At 42.9% G+C, this 21862-nt stretch overlaps 1 protein-coding gene across 1 annotated transcript in view; it reads right to left on the bottom strand.

Annotated features, from left to right (window-relative positions):
• Positions 1-4327: 4327 nt before the first annotated feature.
• Positions 4328-21862, bottom strand: part of PLEKHS1 (pleckstrin homology domain containing S1) — a 47939-nt gene continuing 30404 nt past the window's right edge. The window contains exons 11-14 of the mRNA XM_053308993.1: positions 20000-20101; positions 12080-12215; positions 9635-9724; positions 4328-4788 (exon numbers count right to left, since the gene is read on the bottom strand). Coding sequence (XP_053164968.1) covers positions 9656-9724; positions 12080-12215; positions 20000-20101 — 307 coding nt within the window. The 3' untranslated portion in view covers positions 4328-4788; positions 9635-9655. The remainder of the gene's footprint in view (positions 4789-9634; positions 9725-12079; positions 12216-19999; positions 20102-21862) is intronic.

Here is a 21862-nt window from a genome sequence, read left to right on the forward strand (position 1 = left end):
TGCAACTGGTACTCATAGACATCCTGCCTCTGAGGCTGGAGGTGGCCTATAGCCCACCTCTCTATATAACTAGTAGCCGTTGATAGATCTCTCCTCTGTGAAGTTATCCAAACCCCTCTTAAAGCCACCCAGGTTGTTTGCTGTCACCACATCTTGTGGCAGAGAATTCCACAAGTTGATTATGTGTGGTGTGAAAAAGTACTTCCCTTTGTTGGTCCTAGATTTCCTGACAATCAATTTCATGGGGTGACCCCTGGTTCTAGTGTTATGGGAGAGGGAGAAGAATTCCTCTCTATCCACTTTCTCCACACCATGCATGATTTTACAGACCTCTATCATGTCTCCCAGAAGTCATCTTTTTTCTAAACTAGAATGCCCCAGGTGTTGTAGCCTTGCCTCATAAGAAAGGTGCTCTAGGCCCCTGATCATCTTGGTTGCCCTCTTCTGCACCTTTTCCAGTTCTACAGTGTCCTTCTTTAGATGTGGTGACCAGAATTGTACGCAGTACTCCAGGTGTGGCTGCACCATAGTTTTGTATAAGAGCATTATAATATTAGCTGTTTTATTTTCAGTCCCCTTCCTAATGATCCCTAGCATGGAACTGGCCTTTTTCACAGCTGCTGCACATTGAGTCGACACTTTCAATGAGCTGTCCACCACAACCCCAGGATCCCTCTCCTGGTCAGTCACTGACAGCTCGGATCCCATCAGCGTATACTTGGTTGGGGGTTTTCATCCCAATGTGCATCACCTTACACTTGCTAACACTGAACCGCACTTGCCATTTTGTCACCCACTCACCCAGTTTGGAGAGATCCTTTTGGAGCTTCTCACAATCTCTTTTGGATTTCACTGCTCTAAATAGTTTAGTGTCATCTGCAAATTTGGCCACTTCACTGCTTATCACTGCTTACCCCAACTTCTATATCATTTATGAACAAGTTAAAGAGCACTGGTCCCAGTACCGATCCCTGGCAGACCCCACTTCTTACTTCCCTCCATTGTGAAAATTCTCCATTTATACCTACCCTCTGTTTCCTGTCTTTCAACCAGTTAGCAATCCACACATGTACTTGTCCCTTTATCCCATGACCACTAAGTTTCCTCAGGAGTCTTTGATGAGAAACTTTGTCAAAAGCTTTTTGGAAGTCCAGGTATACTATACCAACTGGATCACCTTGATCCACACACTTGTTGACACTCTCAAAGAATTCCAAAAGGTTTGTGAAGCAAGATTTACCTTTGCGGAAGCCATGGTGGTTCTCCCCCAGCAAGGCCTGTTCTTCTATGTGCTTTACAATTTTATCCTTGAGGAGGCTTTCCATCAATTTGTCTGGAATGGACACTAACCTAACTGGCCTTTCCCAGATCACCCCAGGATCCTTTTTTGAAAATCGGTGTTACATTGGCTACTTGCCAGTCCTCCGATACAGAGCCTGATTGCAGGGATAAGTTATATATTTTAGCAAGGAGGTCGGCAATTTCACATTTGAGTTCTTTTAGGACTCTTGGATGGATGCCATCTGGCCCTGGCGATTTGTTAGTTTTCAATTTTTCCAGACAGTTTAGAACATCATATCTTGTCACTTCTGTCTAGCTCAATTCTTTAGCCTCCATCCCTGAAAAGTCTGGTTCAGGAACAGATATATGCTCTGTATCCTCTGCCATGAAGATGGACACAAAGAACTCATTAAGTTTCTCTGCAACCTCCATATCCTCCTTAATAATCCCTTTCACTCCCTCATGGTCTAATGGTCCAACAGCCTCCCTGGCAGGTTTCACAATTCTGATGTATTTAAAGATGTTTTTATTATTCCCCTTGATACTTTTAGCTAAATGTTCCTCAGACTCTCTTTTCGCCTCTTTTATTGTCACCTTCCATTTCTTTTGCCACCGTGCATTTCACTACAACACTCAACTTTAGTCGATTTTTTGTAATTGTTTTTATCTGCTGTGTTCAACTTTACTCTGCGTAGTTAAAAAAAACTTTTCTTTGGCTCGGTGAGCGACTGAAGTTTCGAGAAACTACTAAACTATGTATCTGAAGTAAGAAGTCATTGATTTGTGAAAGATTACTGTAAAGAGCAGTACAAAATATTTTTCTCAATCATTCCTTCTGTTGCGGCTGTTTATAAGAAATTATAGGCAGTGGAACTGTTTTGTTTTACTTTAAAAACAAGCTCGATAATGTGAAGTTGGAACACAAGCACTGAATCCATCAAGCTGGATTTCCCAACAATAGTTATAGCTAACTCATGGAGTATCTGTTGTATGCAGGGGTGGCCCAGGGTATTGCAGAGCCTGAAGCATAGTGCCAAACTCCACCTTGTCCCATGACTCTGATGGAGGCCAGCCTCCTTTCAAAACCAACCCTAGCAAGTTTGGAAAGTGGCATGGCAGGCAGAGTGGAAGGAAGGTTGCCAGCATCCACCTCTTCTCTCCTTGTGCTTCTCACAAGCTTTGCAAATAGTGTGAGGAGAAGCGCTCCTTGCATGGCTTTCAAGGATCAGATCAGTCCTGAAGAGCTGCTCTGATGGCAGTGGCAGGGAACATCTTGATACCCTGCTGGGCCGGCACTCCATTAATCTACTGCCTGAGGTGATCATCTCACCTCACCTCATGAAAGGGCTGCCCTTGATTGTATGCAAGTGTCATAAGATTTTATTGCTGACATGGTGGGGTGTGGGAACAGGGCTGGCTTAGGGCAGTGGCCAAAATGGTACTGGCCAAGGGCACCAAGGTTTAAGAGGTACTGGTCACAATGGTGTTGTCCCATTGCCAGGCTGTCAGGTTACCATCCTCACGGAGCACATGCCTCAGCGCCACACCCCAGCCCAGCTCCCAGCCCCTGCACGCTGGTGTTTCCTGCCAGCTGCCCTGTTCCCAGGGCTCAGATGGCCTTTGCACATGTGCAGGCTCTGCGCATGGGCAGAGGCCATCTGAGGTAAAGGAGTGGAAGGGACAAAGGCAGGACAGCATGGTATTAGGTCCAAGGAGCAGTCCCAGCATCCCCAAGGAGTTTGGCTTCCGAAGGCAGGAGTGGTAGGCCGCAGGGCAGCACCTTGGGACCACTACATGGTGGGAGAGGTGCCCCTGCCAAGAGAGGCCTGCAAGGGTCTCCCAAACAAACTCCCAGCCCATATAGGGCTGCCGCCGCTTCGCTCACCCTCTTGGCTGCTTTCTGCAAAGCTCCCGCTGGAAGGATCCTGAAGGGATATCTGTACTTGAAACATGGTAATATCCTTGTACTCCCATTACCTCTAGAAACTATCTAAGCTGAAGGCTGCTACCAGTGGCATAGTGCTGCAGGGACACAGTCCTGTAGCTTTTTTTCCTCCAGAGTCTCAACAGGGGTGCAAAGCCTTTGGCTTTCTACATGCAAATTATGTGCTGCTCTTGCTATTCCACCCCTTTATTACCGTTGGTCCTATCTTAGAAACATAGAAAGCTGCCTTATACTGAGTCAGACTCTTGGTCCATCTAGCTCAGTATCATCTACACAGACTAGCAACAGTTCTCCAAGGTTTCAGGTAGATGTCTTTCCTAGCCCTTCCTGGAGATACTGCCAGGGATTGAACCTGGGGCTATCAGCATGAAAGTCTTATAGTGGACTAGTGCCAGGACATCCTAAAACGAATGGCAGGGAATGCTCACTGAAAAGCACTGATTCCTTCCAAATGGCCATGGAATGCAATGAATTTCCAAATGACCAACTCATTTCTATGTATTCCTGCAGCTGCACAGCAGACCCGGCAAATAAAAATAATCACTTCCTTGCAGTCATGTGTGTTGCAAATGACAGCACTGCCCCCACTCTGATTCCCAGAAATCTCTCAGATTTGGGCTAGATTCCCTGCTAATTTGCTGCTGCTGCTGCTCCTGCTCCAAAGCTCCCCTCTTCTTTTTCTGCTCCCGTGTGTGTGTGTGTGTGCGTGCGTGCGTGCGTGCATACTTCATTGATGTACTGCTTTGTACAACCTAGAGGCAGTCTTATCTGATATGCTTAGGACTAGGAAAATCCCTTCCATCCTTCTTCTTCCTGCTGTTATCTGAGGACTGATTCAAGTACCTCCCCCAGCCTGCAAATAATCCCAACAAAAAAGCACCCACAAGTGTAGCAAATATCTTCTTTGCAGTAACCAAGTATGTGGATAGAAAGTATATTTATTCCCTCCCCTCCCAAAATCCTAGTTGCCCTCCCTCCCTGCCCTGAGAGCAAATTGGTCAAGGGCACCACAACCCCTTGAGCTGGCACTGTGTGGGAAGAAGGTAAGGATGCCCATTAGCCCAAAGAAAAGATGGGGTGCAAATGGTCTGAAACTTAGCCTTCAGGATAGTTATTGTTTTTAATAATACAAAATGTAGATGGAAATCATTATTATTATCACCATCATTTGGCTCGATGGAAGGTGAAGTAGGAGGATCCTGTTCATGGAGACATGTGACATGTGAAGCTCTGAAAAAGGGGCCCAGTAACTATAGAAATTCCTCCAGAAGGACTTGGAAATGCAGGTGTGGATATTTTCAATGGTGGATAGCTCTTTTTCAAAAGAATACAGTCCTGCCTCAGTTTGGTCAGTACAACAAAAAAAGACTGCCATAACAAGGGAAGGGATAATCTTTGGAAAATTAGGCTGTTATAGATGAACCAAGGAAGCAGAGCAACACCACAAACTTTGGAATGGGAGTGCTGCAAACAGTGTTGTTATCAAGTTTTCATTTTCTGTTTTGTCCCACTGTTGTCAAATCGATGTCTAGCTTCTTGTTTGTATTTGCCCAAGGAAGATTCTGCAATAGAAATACCAAACAGAAATATATATATATGCGCTCTCTCTCTCTCTCTCTCTCTCTCTCTCTCTCTCTCTCTCTCTCTCTCTCTCACACACACACACACACACACACACACACACACACAGGGCTAGCAATTTGCAAGCATTTATCCTGCACCACAAAATGACTCTTCACACGTTGCTAGTTGAAGTGCAGCAGATAGGGATGTGCGAACTGGCCTGTCTTTGAGCCGGATTGTCATCGAGCCAGCCCAGCTTGAGGGCTCCCCCTCAAGCTGGACTGGGCCCAGTTTGGCTCAAGATCGAGTTGAACTCCCTTGGACCTGGTTTGGAGTTTATACATTAGATTTTTTAAAAAAGAACTTACTGCCTCCAGTGGTCTGTGCGGGGGCTGCAGCTGTGGGGTTGTCTCCAGTGTTTTTCCTCCCCCTGGTGTCCTCCTCTAGTCTTAAAAGGGACATTTGTGGGTGGGGGGGAGGCTGGTGGAGGAAGGGGAAATCTTTTTTTAAAAATTCCTCCACCACCCCTTGAAATGGGCCCAAATAAGTTCGGTCTGACGAGGGCCCAGCTTGACATGCACTGGACTGGGCCCGGTTCAAGTCCAGTTTGACATGAACCAAACTGGGTTTTCTGTTTCACCCCTAACAGCAGAGCTTATATGTTTAAAAAGGAGTCAGTAACCCAGCTGTGCATGAGGCTTGGTTTGCAACTCATTTTTGTCAGAAATATGTCCCTGAAGGTTGTGCAGCCTTCAGAGGCATATTCATGGCAGAGAAAGGTGATTTTGTGGGGAAGGGAGAAAAGTGAAAATGGCTTTTGCCTCTCCCATGCTAGGCTGAAAGCCAAGCCCCGTGTGCAGCTAGGTTACTGGATCTTTGTGAGAACACAACTCCTGCTCTACCCTCATCAGTAGGGGATTAATAAAAAGAACAATGATATAAAAGGAGTTAGTATTTATCAAGTGCCTAAAAAACTGAGCACTGTACAAAGGACTTTTAAAAATTACCAATGCTGCTGACTGAAGTGTGCAATTTAAGAGCCAAACTAGGGGTGTGCATGGAACCACAGAGCTGCGGTCTGGCACTGGGGTGGGGGGTTCCATTAAGGGCGGGGGGGTTTACTTACCCCTCCTGCCGCTTTCCACCTTTGGCGCCATATTTTCTGTAGCAATGGGGCGGCAGGATACCTCCCTGCCGCCCCTTTCCCCGCTTGACCTCAAAAGGCGCGCGCACGCATACAGATCGGTATTTGTGCACGCACACGCAAAAGGCTTCTTAAAGCCTTTTGCAGTCAAGCGGGGAAAGGGGCAGCAGGGAGGTATCCTGCCGCCCCATTGCTACAGGAGGCGTGCAGTCAAGCGGGGAAAGGGGCGGCAGGGAGGTATCCTGCTGCCCCATTGCTACAGAAAATACGGCGCCAAAGGTGGAAAGTGGCGGGAGGGGTAAGTAAACCCACCCCCGCCCTTAATGGAACTCCCCACCCCAATCCATCCAAACCCGAACCGCCTGTCCCCGGACTGGTCCGGAGGCCTGTAGAATGGCCTCCGGACTGGTCCGGGCACATCACTAAGCCAAACTACACGTTACACAGCGTTGCTTGCTTGCAACTCCCAATGTAACTGCTTTTTTCAAAAAGCAGCCACAGAGTCTCTGATTTGGCTCTGCAGCATGGAGAAAGGTGGGATCTAACTCTCCCCCCCACCCCCGAGCTGCTATTAGCTGTGGAGGGGGAAATGTATGGGTGCCTGTAAGTTTTGTCCTTCACAGCTAATAGCAACTGTGTGTGAGAGGTGCCTTTAAGTTGGATAAACAGTGCAAAGGCAATGGGTTAACCTACACACACACTCACTCATTCACTCACTCCAACCCTGACCTAACTGGGGATTTCCATGGTTGATTTTTTGTTGTTGAAAGAAAACTATGTTGGGACTTCCATACATGGAGCTCAAATGTAGTGTGTAGTTTGGCACTAATAAATAATGCTTTGGGAAGTTGCATGAGTAGCTGGAGACTGAAGCTGAAGCAGTCAGAGTCCCACTAAGCACATTTCCTCAAACCTTTAAGTGGATGATGTAATGCAAATGCAGGAGTGGGCAGTGTGTGCTGTGGAAGGGGGGGGGCTTGCATTTTGAGGATAATTGACTGGTGGGAGGTAAGAATGCTTACCCTTCCACCACGTCTTGGTTCTTTCCTGCAAATCTCACCCACCACAAGGCTATTTTTATCTCCAGTCTCTGGTTTGTGGAAAAAAAAGTTCTATAAACCACCTAAAAGCTAACTGTCAGGAGAGAGCTCACCAATGAGGAAAGGAAAGTTTTCCAAGCTCGAACTGGTATGTTAAGGGATGCCAAAGGACAGATAGTAACTGATTCAGAGAAGATCAAACAGAGATGGAAGGAGTATACTGAAAATCTGTACAGCAGGGACGTCAACATCCAAGATACTCTAGAAGATATTCCCTACTTGCAACAACCTCTAGTACAGGAAGATAAAATTAGATCAGCACTCTGGTCATTACCAAGTCAGAAGGCTACAGGAATCGATGGAATAGCTACAGAAAATATGGCAGGCAACAGAAGAAGAATCAGTTAAGGCTCTAACCAAACTATGCCAGCAAATCTGGAGAACAACACAGTGGCCAAAAGATTGGAAGAGGTCAGTCTACATACCCATACCAAAGAAAGGAGACTTAACAGATTGTGCAAACCATAGCACAATACGCTTCATTTCACATGCTAGCAAAATAATGCTCAGGATCATCCAATGCAGATTAGAGCCCTACGTGGAAAGGGAAATGCCAGATGTTCAAGCTGGTTTCAGAAAAGGCCAAGGAACAAGAGACATCTTTGCTGATGCACACTGGATAATTGGGAAAGCCAAAGAATAACAAAAAGAAGTCAATATGTGCTTTATTGACTACAGAAAAGCCTTCAATTGCGTCGACCATATCAAGTTGTGGAATATCCTTAGGAAAATGGGCATCCCAGAACATCTCACGGTTCTCATGAGAAACCTATACACAGGACAGGAAGCCACAGTCCAGATGGAACATGGTGAAACAGACTAGTTCCAAATCGACAAAGGAGTAAGACAAGGCTGTCTCCTTTCTCCTTATTTTTTCAATGTACATGCTGAACATATACTGAGACAAGCTGAATTGGAAGAAGATGAGCATGGTTTTAAAGTTGGAGGAAGAAAAATCAATAACCTGTGCTACACTGATGATACCACTCTGACAACTGCGAATGTGCATGATCTGCAAGCTCTAGTAATGAAAGTCAAGGAGCACAGTGAGAAAATGGGACGACTAAATGTAAAGCAGATGACAACAGGTACAGCAACCAACCTCAGAATTGATAATGAAGACAATGAAGTGGTGGATAGCTTCTGCCTTTTAGGACTGACCATCAACAGTAAAGGATCCAACTGTCAAGAAATATGCTGATGACTAGCACTTGATTGGGTTGCAATGAAGGCCTTGGGAAAGATATTGCAATGCTGTGAAGTGTCTATACCTACAAAGATTAGAATTGGTCAAACAATGGTTTTTCCCGTGACTCTCTATGGATGCGAAAGCTGGACTTTGAAGAAGCAAAATAGAAAACGTATTGACGCTTTTGAACTTTGGTGCTGGAAAAGATTTTTGAGGATACCATGGACAGCCAGGAAAACAAACAAAAAGATCATAGAACAAATCAATCCAGAATTTTCACTCAAGGCACAAATGACCAGGTTCAAACTATCATACTTCGGACACATTATGCAAAACCCCAGCTCCCTTGAGAAGTCCATAATGCTGGGAGAAGTTGAAGGAAAAAGAAGAAGAGGACAAACAGCAGCAAGGTGGATGAACTCGATTACGACAACAATGAATTCACCACTGAGAGACCTAATGGCCAAGTTGAAGACAGATCATCCTGGAGAGAATCTATCTATGTGGTTGCTAAGAGTCAACACCGACTTGACAGCATTTAATCAACCAATCAATCAATCCAATCAATCAATATTTATCGATTGGCAAATGTCACACAAATGTCTCCCAAGCAAATGTCTGCCCACCCATTGCATTAGAATTGAGAAGCAAACACAGTATCAGAAATCCTGGTTTTGCTTCAGTGTGTAGTTTCACCCTGAAAAGAATCCAATGTCTTCATTTCATTTTAGTGCCAATAGTGAACATAAAAGACAGGGTTATGGTCACGTCAGACTTGGAATATGTTACTACAAGGCTGTTTTCATGAGTAGCCTAGCCTGGACTAGTCTGCTCGTGTGGAGCACCAGGATCTGCACAGGTCCTAACGCTCCCGCCCAGCCTAATCCCATTCCTAAATCTGGCATTTTAGCCAAGTTTAAGGGAGCAAGTGCTCCCTTAACTTGGCTGCTGGATCATAGGTCTTCTCGGACTGTTTCCTCTTTGTAACACAGAGACACAGACATGCGCCTAGAGCATCCGTCTGACGGGAAATCCCGTCAATGCACTGCGCTCATGGTGAGGTGCATTGTGGGACATCCAGAGGCCAGGACACATCATCTTGGCCTCCGGAGCACTGCGCTGCATGACACAGCACAGATTATCGGGGAATGCAGTTGTTTTCCCAGCAGCATTTCCATGACCATCTGTGGGGAAGGTGAGTTGGGGTAGCCTTCCCTGCTGCCCGCCCACCTGGTAATGTGAATGGCCCCTACTAGCCCTAAAAGGGGCTAAGACAATAGATCAACACAGCTAGAATATTTTGATTTTAGCCATTTTAACCTTGTTTACTCTGAATAGGCAGAATCTATTTACATCCTGATTTAATTGGGCTGATAATGATGTATACAAAAGCAGGCAGATTGAGCAATTACCTTAATTGTACCTTTTCTGTCTTAAGAACACATGCATTTTTTAGCATGTAAAATTTGTGAATTTGGCAGCCGTCGTACAGTCAGTTTCACCTTTGGAGAGAAGAGGAAAATATAATGATTACAATAAGATCTTAAATAGTTTAAATCATTTCATTTTCCCCATGCTACTAAGATAATTAATGGGTGGCATAAACAGTTCTCTTTTCTCTGGAACAAGGAATCTTATTCCAGGATAAGTGAAATTGTGGATTCCACCCAGTTTAGTAATTTTGTGCAAATTAAAAAACACATTCCCCCACCCCACCCCCCAGTTAATGAAGCTGAGTGGCATCAGAATCCTGTTAGAGGCCATGAGAAATCCCAGGGCAATACAGTGAGCGGTCTCAACAAATCCTTTTGCCAGTTGACCTATGGTTCAAAAAAAGACCCTGCAATTGTTGCTATCATTTCCATGATGAGATGGGAGGTCCCACCATGGTAGGGTCATAAGGCAGTGGGAAATACTTCTGGTAGCAAGCTGGATAGCAGAAGCACTGAGCAGATGAAACCTCAGGAACTCATAAGAAATCATTTCATGACAGTAACAAGTCTCTCTCACAGCTGGCTCTGTGGATTGAAAATTGCTGCAAGGCCATTTCAGCTGGAAAATCCAGAAGGTGAATAGTGTTGCAGCAATAACTGTGACTTCTTGTGACTTAAGGACATAAGAACACCCCTGCTGGATCAGGCCCAAGGCCCATCTAGCCCAGCATCCTGTTTCACACAGTGGCCCACCAGATGATTTCCTCCATCTAAGAGTTGGATGTGTAGTGTGTGGCTGAAACAGGCTCCCACAAACATACCCAACATCCTGCTTTCTTAGCAGGTCTGTAGTGAGCATATGCATGTTAGCTCTGGCTGCAAGAGTCTAGTGGTTTCAGGTTACCATGCCTGAAGTAGCTATGTGAAATGTTGTGATAGTTTTGGAGTACTAGAGAGTCAATATGCAGGGCTACTGAAGTGCTGGGGAGGGCATCAGAACAAGGTATAAATAAAAATATACAGCTAGGGATCATAAAACGTACTGTGCTGACAAAAGTCTAATAGGGAAAAAGACATATGTGCCCACTTCATTTTGCTCTGTTAAAATATGTGTATAGGGATGAGATTGTGGAACAGCATCAGCTTGGGAAAGAGAGTGTTATGGGCGCCTTCTCTCTCCCTCAGCTTTTAAGGTTGCATTTTCTGTGTTTCTTCAGCACTTCTCCACAATTTATCTCTTCCCACTATCATAACAATCTATGCTGTCCTAGGCCCCACATGAGACTTATCTTCCAGCCTAAATTAAATTTTAACATCCTTCACAAAAGTCACATTGTCAGCATTCTATAACTGATCTTCTTTCTCTGCCTTCTTTCCCTTCTCCGTCATGAGGAGAATGTTCATACTTATTCTATGACTACCAATTTTCTTGTATCAAGGAAGTTTAGGCCATGTAAAATCTGGTTGGTGAACAGACTGGAGATTTTAGTGCATTTGTTCAAAGACAATCTCTCTTTACTATTCATAGGCATAGCACTCATTGGACAAACAGGAACAAATGTCCCTGGGCCCAGGTCAGGGCCCCCCCAAGGGGCCCCCAAGCAGACCAGACTGCCCCTTTTCTTGCCCTGCCACCACCCCTGCCCTTTCCCTGCCACCGCTTCTTATCTTTGCCCCTGTGAGGCAGTGGTGGCGTGTTGTGGCTGGGCCGGGTCTCTCTTCTCTGGCTGGCCTGTATGCCTCTCTCTCTCTCTCTCTCTCTCTGGCCAGCCGAACTGCACGCCTGTGCATTTCCGACTATGGAAGTCGCATATCCATGTCGTCACGGGCATGCAACATTAATAGTCGAAATGTGCACATGTGCAGTTCGGCTGGTGAGGGGGGGCATGCCAGCTGGCAAGAGAGGAGAGGCCCAGCCCAGCCACAGCACCCACTGCTGTCACGGGGGCAAAAATAAGAAGTGGCAGCAGGGCAAGGGCAGAGGCAGCAGGTGGGAGATGTTTGTTGCCCCGCTCCTTGTGTCTGATGTCAGGCACAGGGGGCGTGGCTTGGGGCACGTGCATGCACTTCACAAGCATGATGGGGGGGCCCCTACAAAGATTTTGTCCCTGGGCCCCCGGAGGTTTTGCTATGCCCCGTTACTATTACTTCACATGTTCCAGAGATAAAGAATTAATAAAAAATCCATAACTAAGCTCCAAATTTAAACTTTGATTAAAGGGCGGAGCGGGGAGTGCATATCTATTACCACTGGTTATCCTGGTGGGCAACTACTAGCTGCCTGCTATAGACCAATATATTAGTGGCCAGGTGGGAGAAACATGAATGGCCAATGATACTTTCACCTGACTTCTGTCTAAGTGAAACCTGAAATCAATTTACTGCTTGGTGTTGTGCTCCAAATAAATTAATTCTGGATTTTACCTCCTTTTTTGTAGATCTGCTTACGAACAATGAAATCTCATCCATGCTCTTGACTTTCAGTTCATTCACAGCGATTATATGATCCCCCTGATGAAATATACATCCTATGCGATATGGATCTTTCCATTGGGAGACACTGGAATAGATTGAAGAGGTGATAACAAAAACATGAATTTATCTGGATTTTCCTACACTGTTGTGATACGTTCTCCTCTGGTAATTATTAGTATTATTAATTCAATTTCTATACCGCCCTTCCAAAAATGGCTCAGGGCAGTTTATACAGAGACACAACAAATAAATAAGATGGATCTCTGTCCCCAAAGCAGGGCTCACAATCTAAAAAGAAACACAAGATAGACACCAGCAAAGTCACTGGAGGTATTGTGCTGGAGTTGGGTAGAGCCAGTTACTCTCCCCATGCTAAATAAAGAGAATCACCACATTAAAATGTGCCTCTTTGCCAAGTTAGCAGGGATATCTGCCACCCTGGTACTCTGAGGTAATGAAGGGCTGAGAAAAAATTTGAGAATTAATCAGTTAATGCAGACCAGCAGTGGAAACCATTAAAGAGCAAGTAGTTTCAAAGAGGGAAGGTGAAATGGGCTTATACTACCAGATGCTGACTCAGAGAGTGACGATCCACTGGTGAGAGAGCAGTCTAATAGTACTTCTCAAATAACTGCACAGGTACAGCTGGGAAGAAGGAACATTTCTCACCCAGCCAGCATTCCCACTAACAGGGAATTCCAGATGTTGTTGACTACCATCTCCCAGCATCCCCAGCTGTGATGGCCTTTGACAGAGAATTATGGGAGTTGTCATGAAAAACATCTTGGATTTCCTGTTAGAGGGACACTGTACCCTGCTCTTCACAAGGAACCCCTTAGTGCCACCCAAGATTAAGTCCCCAAGGGTTATACAACTACCAGCAGCATATTTTTAGGTGGTACGAAGGGCTTCCTGAGGAAGGGGAGGGCATAAAAAATGGCTGCTTCCCCACTGTAACAATGCAGGTAGTTGGAAAGTTCTGTTAGGCTGCTCTCTCACTGAACCCTTGCTTTATATGTCAGCCACCAAGATTATGTTCTCTGGGACAAATTACACTAGAGTCTAATATGGAACACATTTTGTCTCGTACATTAGAAATTAAACATCAAAACAAATGCTTAATTCTGACCCTGACCATGAACCTGAGAATAGATTATGGGACAGCTGCTTTTGGCTGCCTTTTGACTTTTACACAAGTAGTTTGTCAACCCAAATATATTGAAATAGTAACTAATGATTCATATGAATGAAGCCAGAGAGAAGTCTTGGACAGAAATAAGTTTTTCTCCCTTTCTCACAACACTAAAACCAGGAATAATCCAATAGAACTGACTGGCAGGAAATTTAGGATAGACAAAATAAAGTACTTCTTCACACACTGCACAATTAATCTATGGAATTTGATGCCACAGGATGTGGGAATAGCCACCAGTTAGAATGGCTTTAAAAGAGGATTAGACAAATTAGTGGAGGACAAGTCTATCAGTGGCTGCTAGCCATGATCCAGGTTCGGAGGCAGTATACATTTGAATTCCAGTTGCAGGGGAACAAAGTTGGGAAAGGTAGCTTCATCTTCTTGATGTGGGCTTCCGAAAGGGTGCGAAACAGGATGCTGGACTAGATAGGCCTGATCCAGCAAGGCTCTTTCTTATGAAAAGAGGAAATTTTTCATTTCCTCTTTTCAAAATTACCAGGGGAGCATCAGCAGGAGAGAGGGCATGCCCTCACCTCTTGCCTGTGGGCTTCTCAGAGGCATCTGGTGGGCCACTGTGGGAAACAGGATGCTGGACTAGATAGGTCTTGGGCCTGTTCTTATATACTGTGACCCGAGGACTTTGATTTATCTACTCTGTTATTGCTTTTGACTTTTCTATAAAATATTTGCTTCACAATTTCTAAGGAGTGCACAGGTGCTCTTTGACAGCTGGACTGCTGTAAGGTGATATCAGGTATTCAAGCTTCTAGTTTTGTCTACTACATCCTGAAAAGCAGATGGAGCAAAATGCCAAAGTAAGTTAGTCATAAATAAGAACCACTGAAATCATTGAGACAAGTTAATCATGACTAATTTACATCCCATTAAGTTTGATGCAATTTCTTGCTGTTTAATTATCTCAATTAGCCAATAGTCCTAGTACAGTTGCTGGTGATGTTGGTTGAGCACATTTATTAAGATGTTCTAATATTGATCCCTAGCCCTGGAAGAGACACTGAATTAGAGATTATTTTATAGGTTAGGATTTTATAAAATAAAAATGGTAGAAATAAAAGATACCACAACCCAGGGACAACTTTTGTATGCAGATAGGCCTAATAAGCCATTTTAAGCTAAATTTCTTTCCTTGTAACTTAAATCCATTACTTCTTGCCCTATCCTTAGTAGATGTAGTCAACCATTTGAAATCTTTGCATGGGTCCTCTTTCCCACCTTCTCACTATTTAAAACATTTCCATCAGGGCTCTGTGACTGGGGACCTCATATCTGAACGCGTTGAGAAGCATTTCCTCCTATCACTGACAGGGCCTGAGAAAGCTAGTTCTTGCACACAGTGCACAGCAGGTAAGTGAAGTACATCAAAGTAGAACTCAGTGACTGGCAGTCTTGCAATGGAGTAGAGAATGCACAAGTGAGAGCACAGCAGGAGATTAAAGCTTTAGATACTGTACCACTAATCTCCATGCAGTCTGTCCTTTTGGCCCTCCCCTTATTTCCTCAGTCATTGATATTTATATTCTGGGAGGGACACTGACTTTCATACTGCCTATCAACTAAGCAGAACCTGTGGGGGAAATAGATGTCCTTCAGCCTCTTAATTGCCAACACTAAAACAACTGCTAAGTTGACAGGCAGTATGAAAGTTCGCACTTTCATGGATGGAACTAATCTAAAATGGTGGCACCTTGCTTGTGGCATGTACTGGGATCATAGTAATATGTCACAGCAGTGTTGTTGCCCCAACACCTGACCTACCAGTCCAGAGTTTATGCAACTCCTTCTCCCTATGGCTACCTGGACTCTAGACTTGGTTGCAATGCATGCTTATGACACCATGTGGGTCTATGTGCGCGTGCGCGTGTGCGCACACACACACAATCCTCAAATAGCGTTAAAGAACACAACAGTGCCTGAGGTCACAAAAAACAGCTGGGGAAAGTTTTCAATGGGCCAATGGTTAGGGAAGGAAGACAGGAAGGGGCTGAGGGCCAGAGGCGCTCTTACCCCTGGACTTTGGAGCCAAAGTCCAGGGCCTCCACAGCCCCTGGGGGCCCACAAATCCTCTTTAGTCTGTCCCAGGTGGTGTGGTCACCCGGTGGAGCATGATGAGGCTTAATTTGTGGGGGCTAATCAAAATGTGTGGTGGGCCCCAGTTCTTGCTTCTCTTTTTTCTTTTATTGATCGGACTGCATGTATGCCTAGAGATTGGAGTCTGTCCATAATAATCCTGATTTTAAAGAAAGGTGCTAAAGCTGACCTGGCTAACTACAGGCTAATCAGTCTTCTTTCTGTTATTAGCAGACTTTATGCTAGACACTTATATTGGAAGCATCTTAATTGGTTTGATCGAGAAAGTGTAATAGCAGATGAGCAGGTGGGATTTAGAGCTGGGTAAACTACTTTAGATCAGGTCCTGAACTTGAAGCACTTAGTAAATAAATATAAGGGCAAGTCGAGGGGATATCTGTATGCTACTTTTGTTTATTTTAAGACAGTTTTGACCACATCCCATGGCACAGATTATGGATTAAATTACCAAATTATACTATTGCTTGTCAGCTACTCCTGCTAATACAAAATCTTTATAAGGGCTTCTATTTATGCTGTAACCCACAGGGACATAAGACAAATCCTATAAGCGCAGAGAAAGGAGTGCGACAGGACTATATATTTTGGCTATTAAACTATTATATTAATGATATGGTGGGTAGACTTTCTAGCTCTGATTTTCACCTACATAAACTGGAAGCCTTGCTTCTTTATGCAGACAATGCTGCCCTGCTGTCATTATCCTTGAAAGGGATGAGGAGAATGCTAAGATCTCTGGGCAATTATTGTCAAGAAATTTTGCTGGCTATCAACTATCAGAAGACAAAGGTTGTAATGTTTGCCAGAAGGACTATTATACATAAATGGCAAATAGGGTTAGTATCAAGCAAACAATGCAGTATAGATATTTGGGGGTTATTTTTCAGGCGACAGGTAGGTGCCGTGACAAATGCCCAGAGATCTGCTACTGCAATTTTGAGATTTTCCTTGTCTTCAGAGGGTAAATACATTCATGTGGCTATTAGGGTTTTTCAGTCTAAGGTATTATCACAGCTTCTGTATGGCTCCCAAATTTGTATGTACAGTGGTTATTGTTTATATGAGAAGATTCAGTCTAGATTTCTCAAGTCTATCTTTTCAACCCCTCATTGTGTATCCAATGTTATGTTGCAATTGGAGGCAGGCTTGCCTAGATCGGAGATATGTGCAGACATCTACACTTTTAATTTTTGGCTGAAATTGATGTATTTTTCCAGTGGGATTTGCCTCCTTTGATCCTTAGTGATGGATATTCCTCTGTTTGGACCAATTCTATTACTGAAAAGCTTAAGATCTATAGCTTGTCAGTGGAATACTTATTCCCACTGAGCTACAAAAATGCTGAATTAATTATTAAGCAGCATGTGACTGATATGGAACATTTAAAAAAATTGTCTGGAACCTAGATACTCGCAAATTGGAGATGCTAGGGTTGTTTACAAACCAGCTAATTATTTGTACACAGGCCAACCTCACTAACTTCAGAACCGGCATCTATGGTTTTGCATATCCACGGTTGTGTAAATGCCACCCGAACTCAGTATATGCTATAAAATTAGGCAATTAAAAGGTTATGTCTCGTATATCCACAGGTCAGGGATGGGCGGAAATGACCTCTGAGGACAGGAGCCATTTTGTAGCTCATTTTTGTGGGGAGGAGGTTTTTTTAAAAAATGATTTTTCATGGGAGAACCACGATTTTGGACTTTTGGGGGCGTTGCTGGAGAGCTCGGGACAAGCAAAGCACTGTAGAGCACTCCCATCCCAATTTCCCCCTTGGTTCTTTTTGTCTCATTTTTTGCTGCTTCAGGAACCTAACCCCCATTTCCTATTGCCCTAATGCCCCGTTATCCACCATTTTGCTATCCATGCCCCCGCTGGAACGGAACCCCCACGAGGGTCTCCTGTAATTTGTTATTACCAAAACATAGAAGGGCTCTGACACTTGCACAGTTTGATATGTTGTCTGTGTTAGAGGGCAGGTTCATGAAAATCCCATATTTGGAGCGATTGTGCCCCTGTGAGAATGAATCAATTGGTCATGTACTTTTATATTTCTCCTTTTATCAAGATTTGTGTCTTAGACTATTATTCCCCTTATAAACACATATCCCAATAATACAGACAAGTTTTATGTTATTTACTTCCTATCTGATCACCATGTTAACATTTCATGTCAGGTAGCCAAATTTTGTATGTCAGCAATTAAGATTTGATTAGGGTATGTTAGGTCATTATCTCATTTTACTCTGGAAGGGATGCTAATAGTCACTCTGTTAATTTGCAACTTTATTATATGGAATTGATCAAAGATTTATTTTATTTTAATTTAATTTATTTGATTTGATTTGTATACCGCCCTTCCAAAATGGCTCAAGGTGGTTCAAAGATCATAATAAACCAACTGACTGACTGTTTATTATCATTCTATTTAGCTGGTGGAGAACAATTGTCTGTATTCAACCCCAACACCGCATTCCTCAAGTAGCTGTTACTGGTGTCTCTCTATCGTGTTTCTTTTTAGGTTGTGAGCCCTTTGGGAACAGGGAACCATATTATTAACCATATTATTATTATTATTATTATTATTATTATCTTATTCCTTGAGAACTTTATTTGTTGAAAAGTGATATATTACGTAAATGAATGAAGGAATGAATGAATGCTCACTGAAGAATGCGGAGATATTTAGCTCTTTCAGAGCTCTATAGAATTATTTATATATTTTGATGTTAAAAATCTTTTCCTTTGAGTATTGTGTGTGTGTGTGTGTGTGTGTGTGTTGTTTTAAAGGAAATAAAGAGTTGAATGAATTGCCAAATGGTAGTCCCTTTTTCTACCAGACTGACTTCTTTATACCAGATGGAACTACCTCTGGTAGAGAAAGTGTGACATCTTGTGGCCCACAAAGGCTGTAGAGTTTTATATATCTCTTTATATTTCAACTCTTCCACCACAAATGTGAGAATAATCTCTAGCTGAAGAAGCATTGCTGGAAGGATAGTGCAAAAAACAATTGGTTGCGGTCCCTTGGCTTTGGAACACCCTGAAGAGCTTCGCCATGCTCCCTCCTTCAGTGTTTGTTTTTTTAAAAAATCTTAAAACACACCTTTTAAGGAGGCTTTCTAATGTTCCATTATTATTATTTTGTTATATCTGGCAGGTTCTTTAGCTTTAGCTTTTTATAATCTTCAGTTTTAATTTGAACCTAATGATCGTGGTTTTAAGTCTGACCACTTTCTTCTTTTTTCTTTTCTTGTTTAATTTAGTTAATTTTATTACGTTTAGTGTATCATTCTTGTGTCTGTCTTATTGTTGTGAGCCGCCCCGAGCAGTAGTGCACTGGAGGGGTGAGTTATAAATATTTAATAATAATAATAATAATAATAATAAACCTTGTTGCTAGGCAAATACTCTGATTGTGACTTCCAGCTTTTGTACAGCCTATCAAGTATCAGTTCTCAATATGTGGATAACTTTCTGTTCTCTGGCAGAAGGAGCAAATTTCATAAACTCCCTTACAAGACCTACATAGCTGTACCGCCAAATTGTGATAGCCAGCTACATTAAGTAAATGTAAAAGCAAGTTACAATGTTAATTTGCTACACCTGCCAATCATGTCAGTCTGAGGGAGCCTTTTTCTCAATGTTTGTTGGTTATTCACTGCAAAATTCATATCCCAATTTTCTTTCTTTAGAGAAACCCAACAAGGTAGCAATCAATCAACAACAAAATATACAAAAAAAACCAAACAAAATATATTTAAAATCCAAAAATAGACATAACTTTAATTTAATTCATAAATGCTTGTTTGAACAAAAAGGTCATAACACTCCTTCAGAAAAAATTCAGTCATCTCTCTTTGGGAAAAGTAGTTACATTACTGTCTAGTCCATGGCTGGCCCAGCTGAGTTTCTCTGTCACTGGATTTCCATCATTCACAACCACAAACTGCAGCTGGGGATGATGAAAGTTGTAGCCCAACAACAGCTGCTGAGCCAGGTTGGCCACCCCTGGCCTAGTCTAAGCTTTGGCCAATTTTACACAAAGTAGGGGGTCTCCCATAGATCATAACAGATTGGGTGGGAAGATGATGAAAAAATATGTCCCTTCTGCCCTGGATCCAGGGCATGTAGGGGTTTATGGATGAACACTAGTACATCTATGTGAAAAGCTGTGAAACACTATGTGAAAAGGTAGCCATTTTTTGTGATTTTCAAAAATATAGGAAATAGATATTCTCTCATATATGCACCTTGGAATTCATGATAACCGGGGTTGAAGCTCTAATCAAATCAATTGAACTCAAATAATTAATTAATCAACTAATCATATTAGATGGAGCTGGCTCTTGTGAAAGGATGTTCAGTAGCATTGTTCAGTAGCATTGTTAATAATTGGCGCATTTCCTTAGTAAGATAGTTAAGCAAAAATGTATTTAATCCACTAAGGATAAATATTATTATAGAGCCTTCAAATGCCACTTTCATTGAGAAATAATTAATGTGCAGTTGATTATTAATGCTTTTTTGAGTTTAGGTCACCAACTGACCTAAAAACTTACCATATGTGCCCTGATGCTTCTGTAAGTGTCAGGCAATAGGTGAGATCACCCTGGGGAAGGGTAATATCCACTTCTTCCAATTGGCTATCATCTTTGATTTTACTGAAAGAGAGAAGTACATTGTATGGAACCCAAAATAACAGTGGGCACTACTAACATTGCTTTCTCAAAATGGGAAAAATTGATAAGCACTGGCTGTCTTGTATCTAAAATATAGATCCATGGCCAATTTTGCAGATAACTCAAACCTCCATCTCTACAACAGCCTTACTATAGCCTATGGTTGCTATATTTGTTTATGTAATTGGTTATTTTAGATGTTAATTTCTTGCCTTAGCTATGAAGTTTGTTTAGGCCTTGAAATGCCTATAACATGCCATGCAATAAGTGATAGAGGAAATACTACAGCAGCAAAGTCAGGGAGCATTCAGTGACGATGGCATTCAAAAACATAGGTTTCAGCACCTGTGTGAAGGGGCCTGTTGCATCACCACTAACTCCAATATCCTATGCTATGAGTACAGGCAAGAGATATGGAATTCAATACTCAGGCAGTCAGTCAGTACAAATCTTGGTCAACTTTGATATAGGCGAAGCTCATCTTGTAGGACAAGCTGACAAAGCAGAACCACATAAAGAGCAGACAGAAGGCTGTGCCAGCTAATGCTAGGGGTCATTAGGAAGGGGATTGAAAATAAAACTGCTAATATTATAATGCCCTTATACAAAACTATGGTGCAGCCACACCTGGAGTACTGCGTACAATTCTGGTCACCACATCTAAAAAAAAGGACATTGTAGAACTGGAAAAAGTGCAGAAGAGAGCAAGCAAGATGATCAGAGGCCTAGAGCACCTTTCTTATGAGGCAAGGCTTCAACACCTGTGGCTATTTAGTTTAGAAAAAAGACGACTGTGGGGAGACATGATAGAGGTCTGTAAAATCATGCATGGAGTGGAGAAAGTGGATAGAGATAAATTCTTCTCCCTCTCACATAACACTAGAACCAGGGATCATTCCATGAAATTGATTGCCAGGAAATCTAGGACCAACAAACGGAAGTACTTTTTCACACAACACACAATCAACTTGTGGGATTCTCTGCCACAAGATGTGGTGACAGCCAACAACCTGGATGGTCTTAAGAGAAGTTGGGATAACTTCATGGAGGCGAGGTCTATCAACGGCTACTAGTTGGGTGGTTATAGACCACCTCCAGCCTCAAAGGCAGGATGCCTCTGAATACCAGTTGCAGGGGAGTAACAGCAGGAGAGAGGGCATGCCCTCAACTCCTGCCTGTAGGCTTCCAGTGGCATTCGGGGGCCACTGTGTGAAACAGGATACCGGACTAGATGGGCCTTGGGCCTGATCCAGCAGGGCTGTTCTTATGTATTTTTGAAGTTCAGAACATGTTTATAAGGCAATGTGTGAAAAGGGCTTCTTTCTTAACACGTTTTGCCTAGTGCAGGAACAAGAATTGTACCAGTTCATTTTCACTGCACTTCTGCAAAGTAGTTGAGCTAATGGAACAAAGTACAATATATGCATTAGTGAATTCAGTAAGGTCACATGATGGGAAGATAAAGGTTAATAATTCTTTCCTGGTTTACATACGGGAACAAAGCACTAACTTCAAAGACTTGTTTTTATAGACTTCTAGACTGATCGTATCACTTAAAAATCAGTACATCCAGAACTGATTTAAATAGAAACACTTTTCTTTAGCCCTCACAAATAAATACTGAAACAACTAGTAATATATTTTGAAAATGTATTTTAAAAATGAAATTCAATCTTCTTCCTCTACCTTGTCTTCTTCTTCTTCTACTACTATTACTACTGAAAAAACATGGACAGTTAATCG

Source organism: Hemicordylus capensis, chromosome 3 (assembly GCF_027244095.1).
Source record: "Hemicordylus capensis ecotype Gifberg chromosome 3, rHemCap1.1.pri, whole genome shotgun sequence".
Classification (NCBI taxonomy): domain Eukaryota; kingdom Metazoa; phylum Chordata; class Lepidosauria; order Squamata; family Cordylidae; genus Hemicordylus; species Hemicordylus capensis.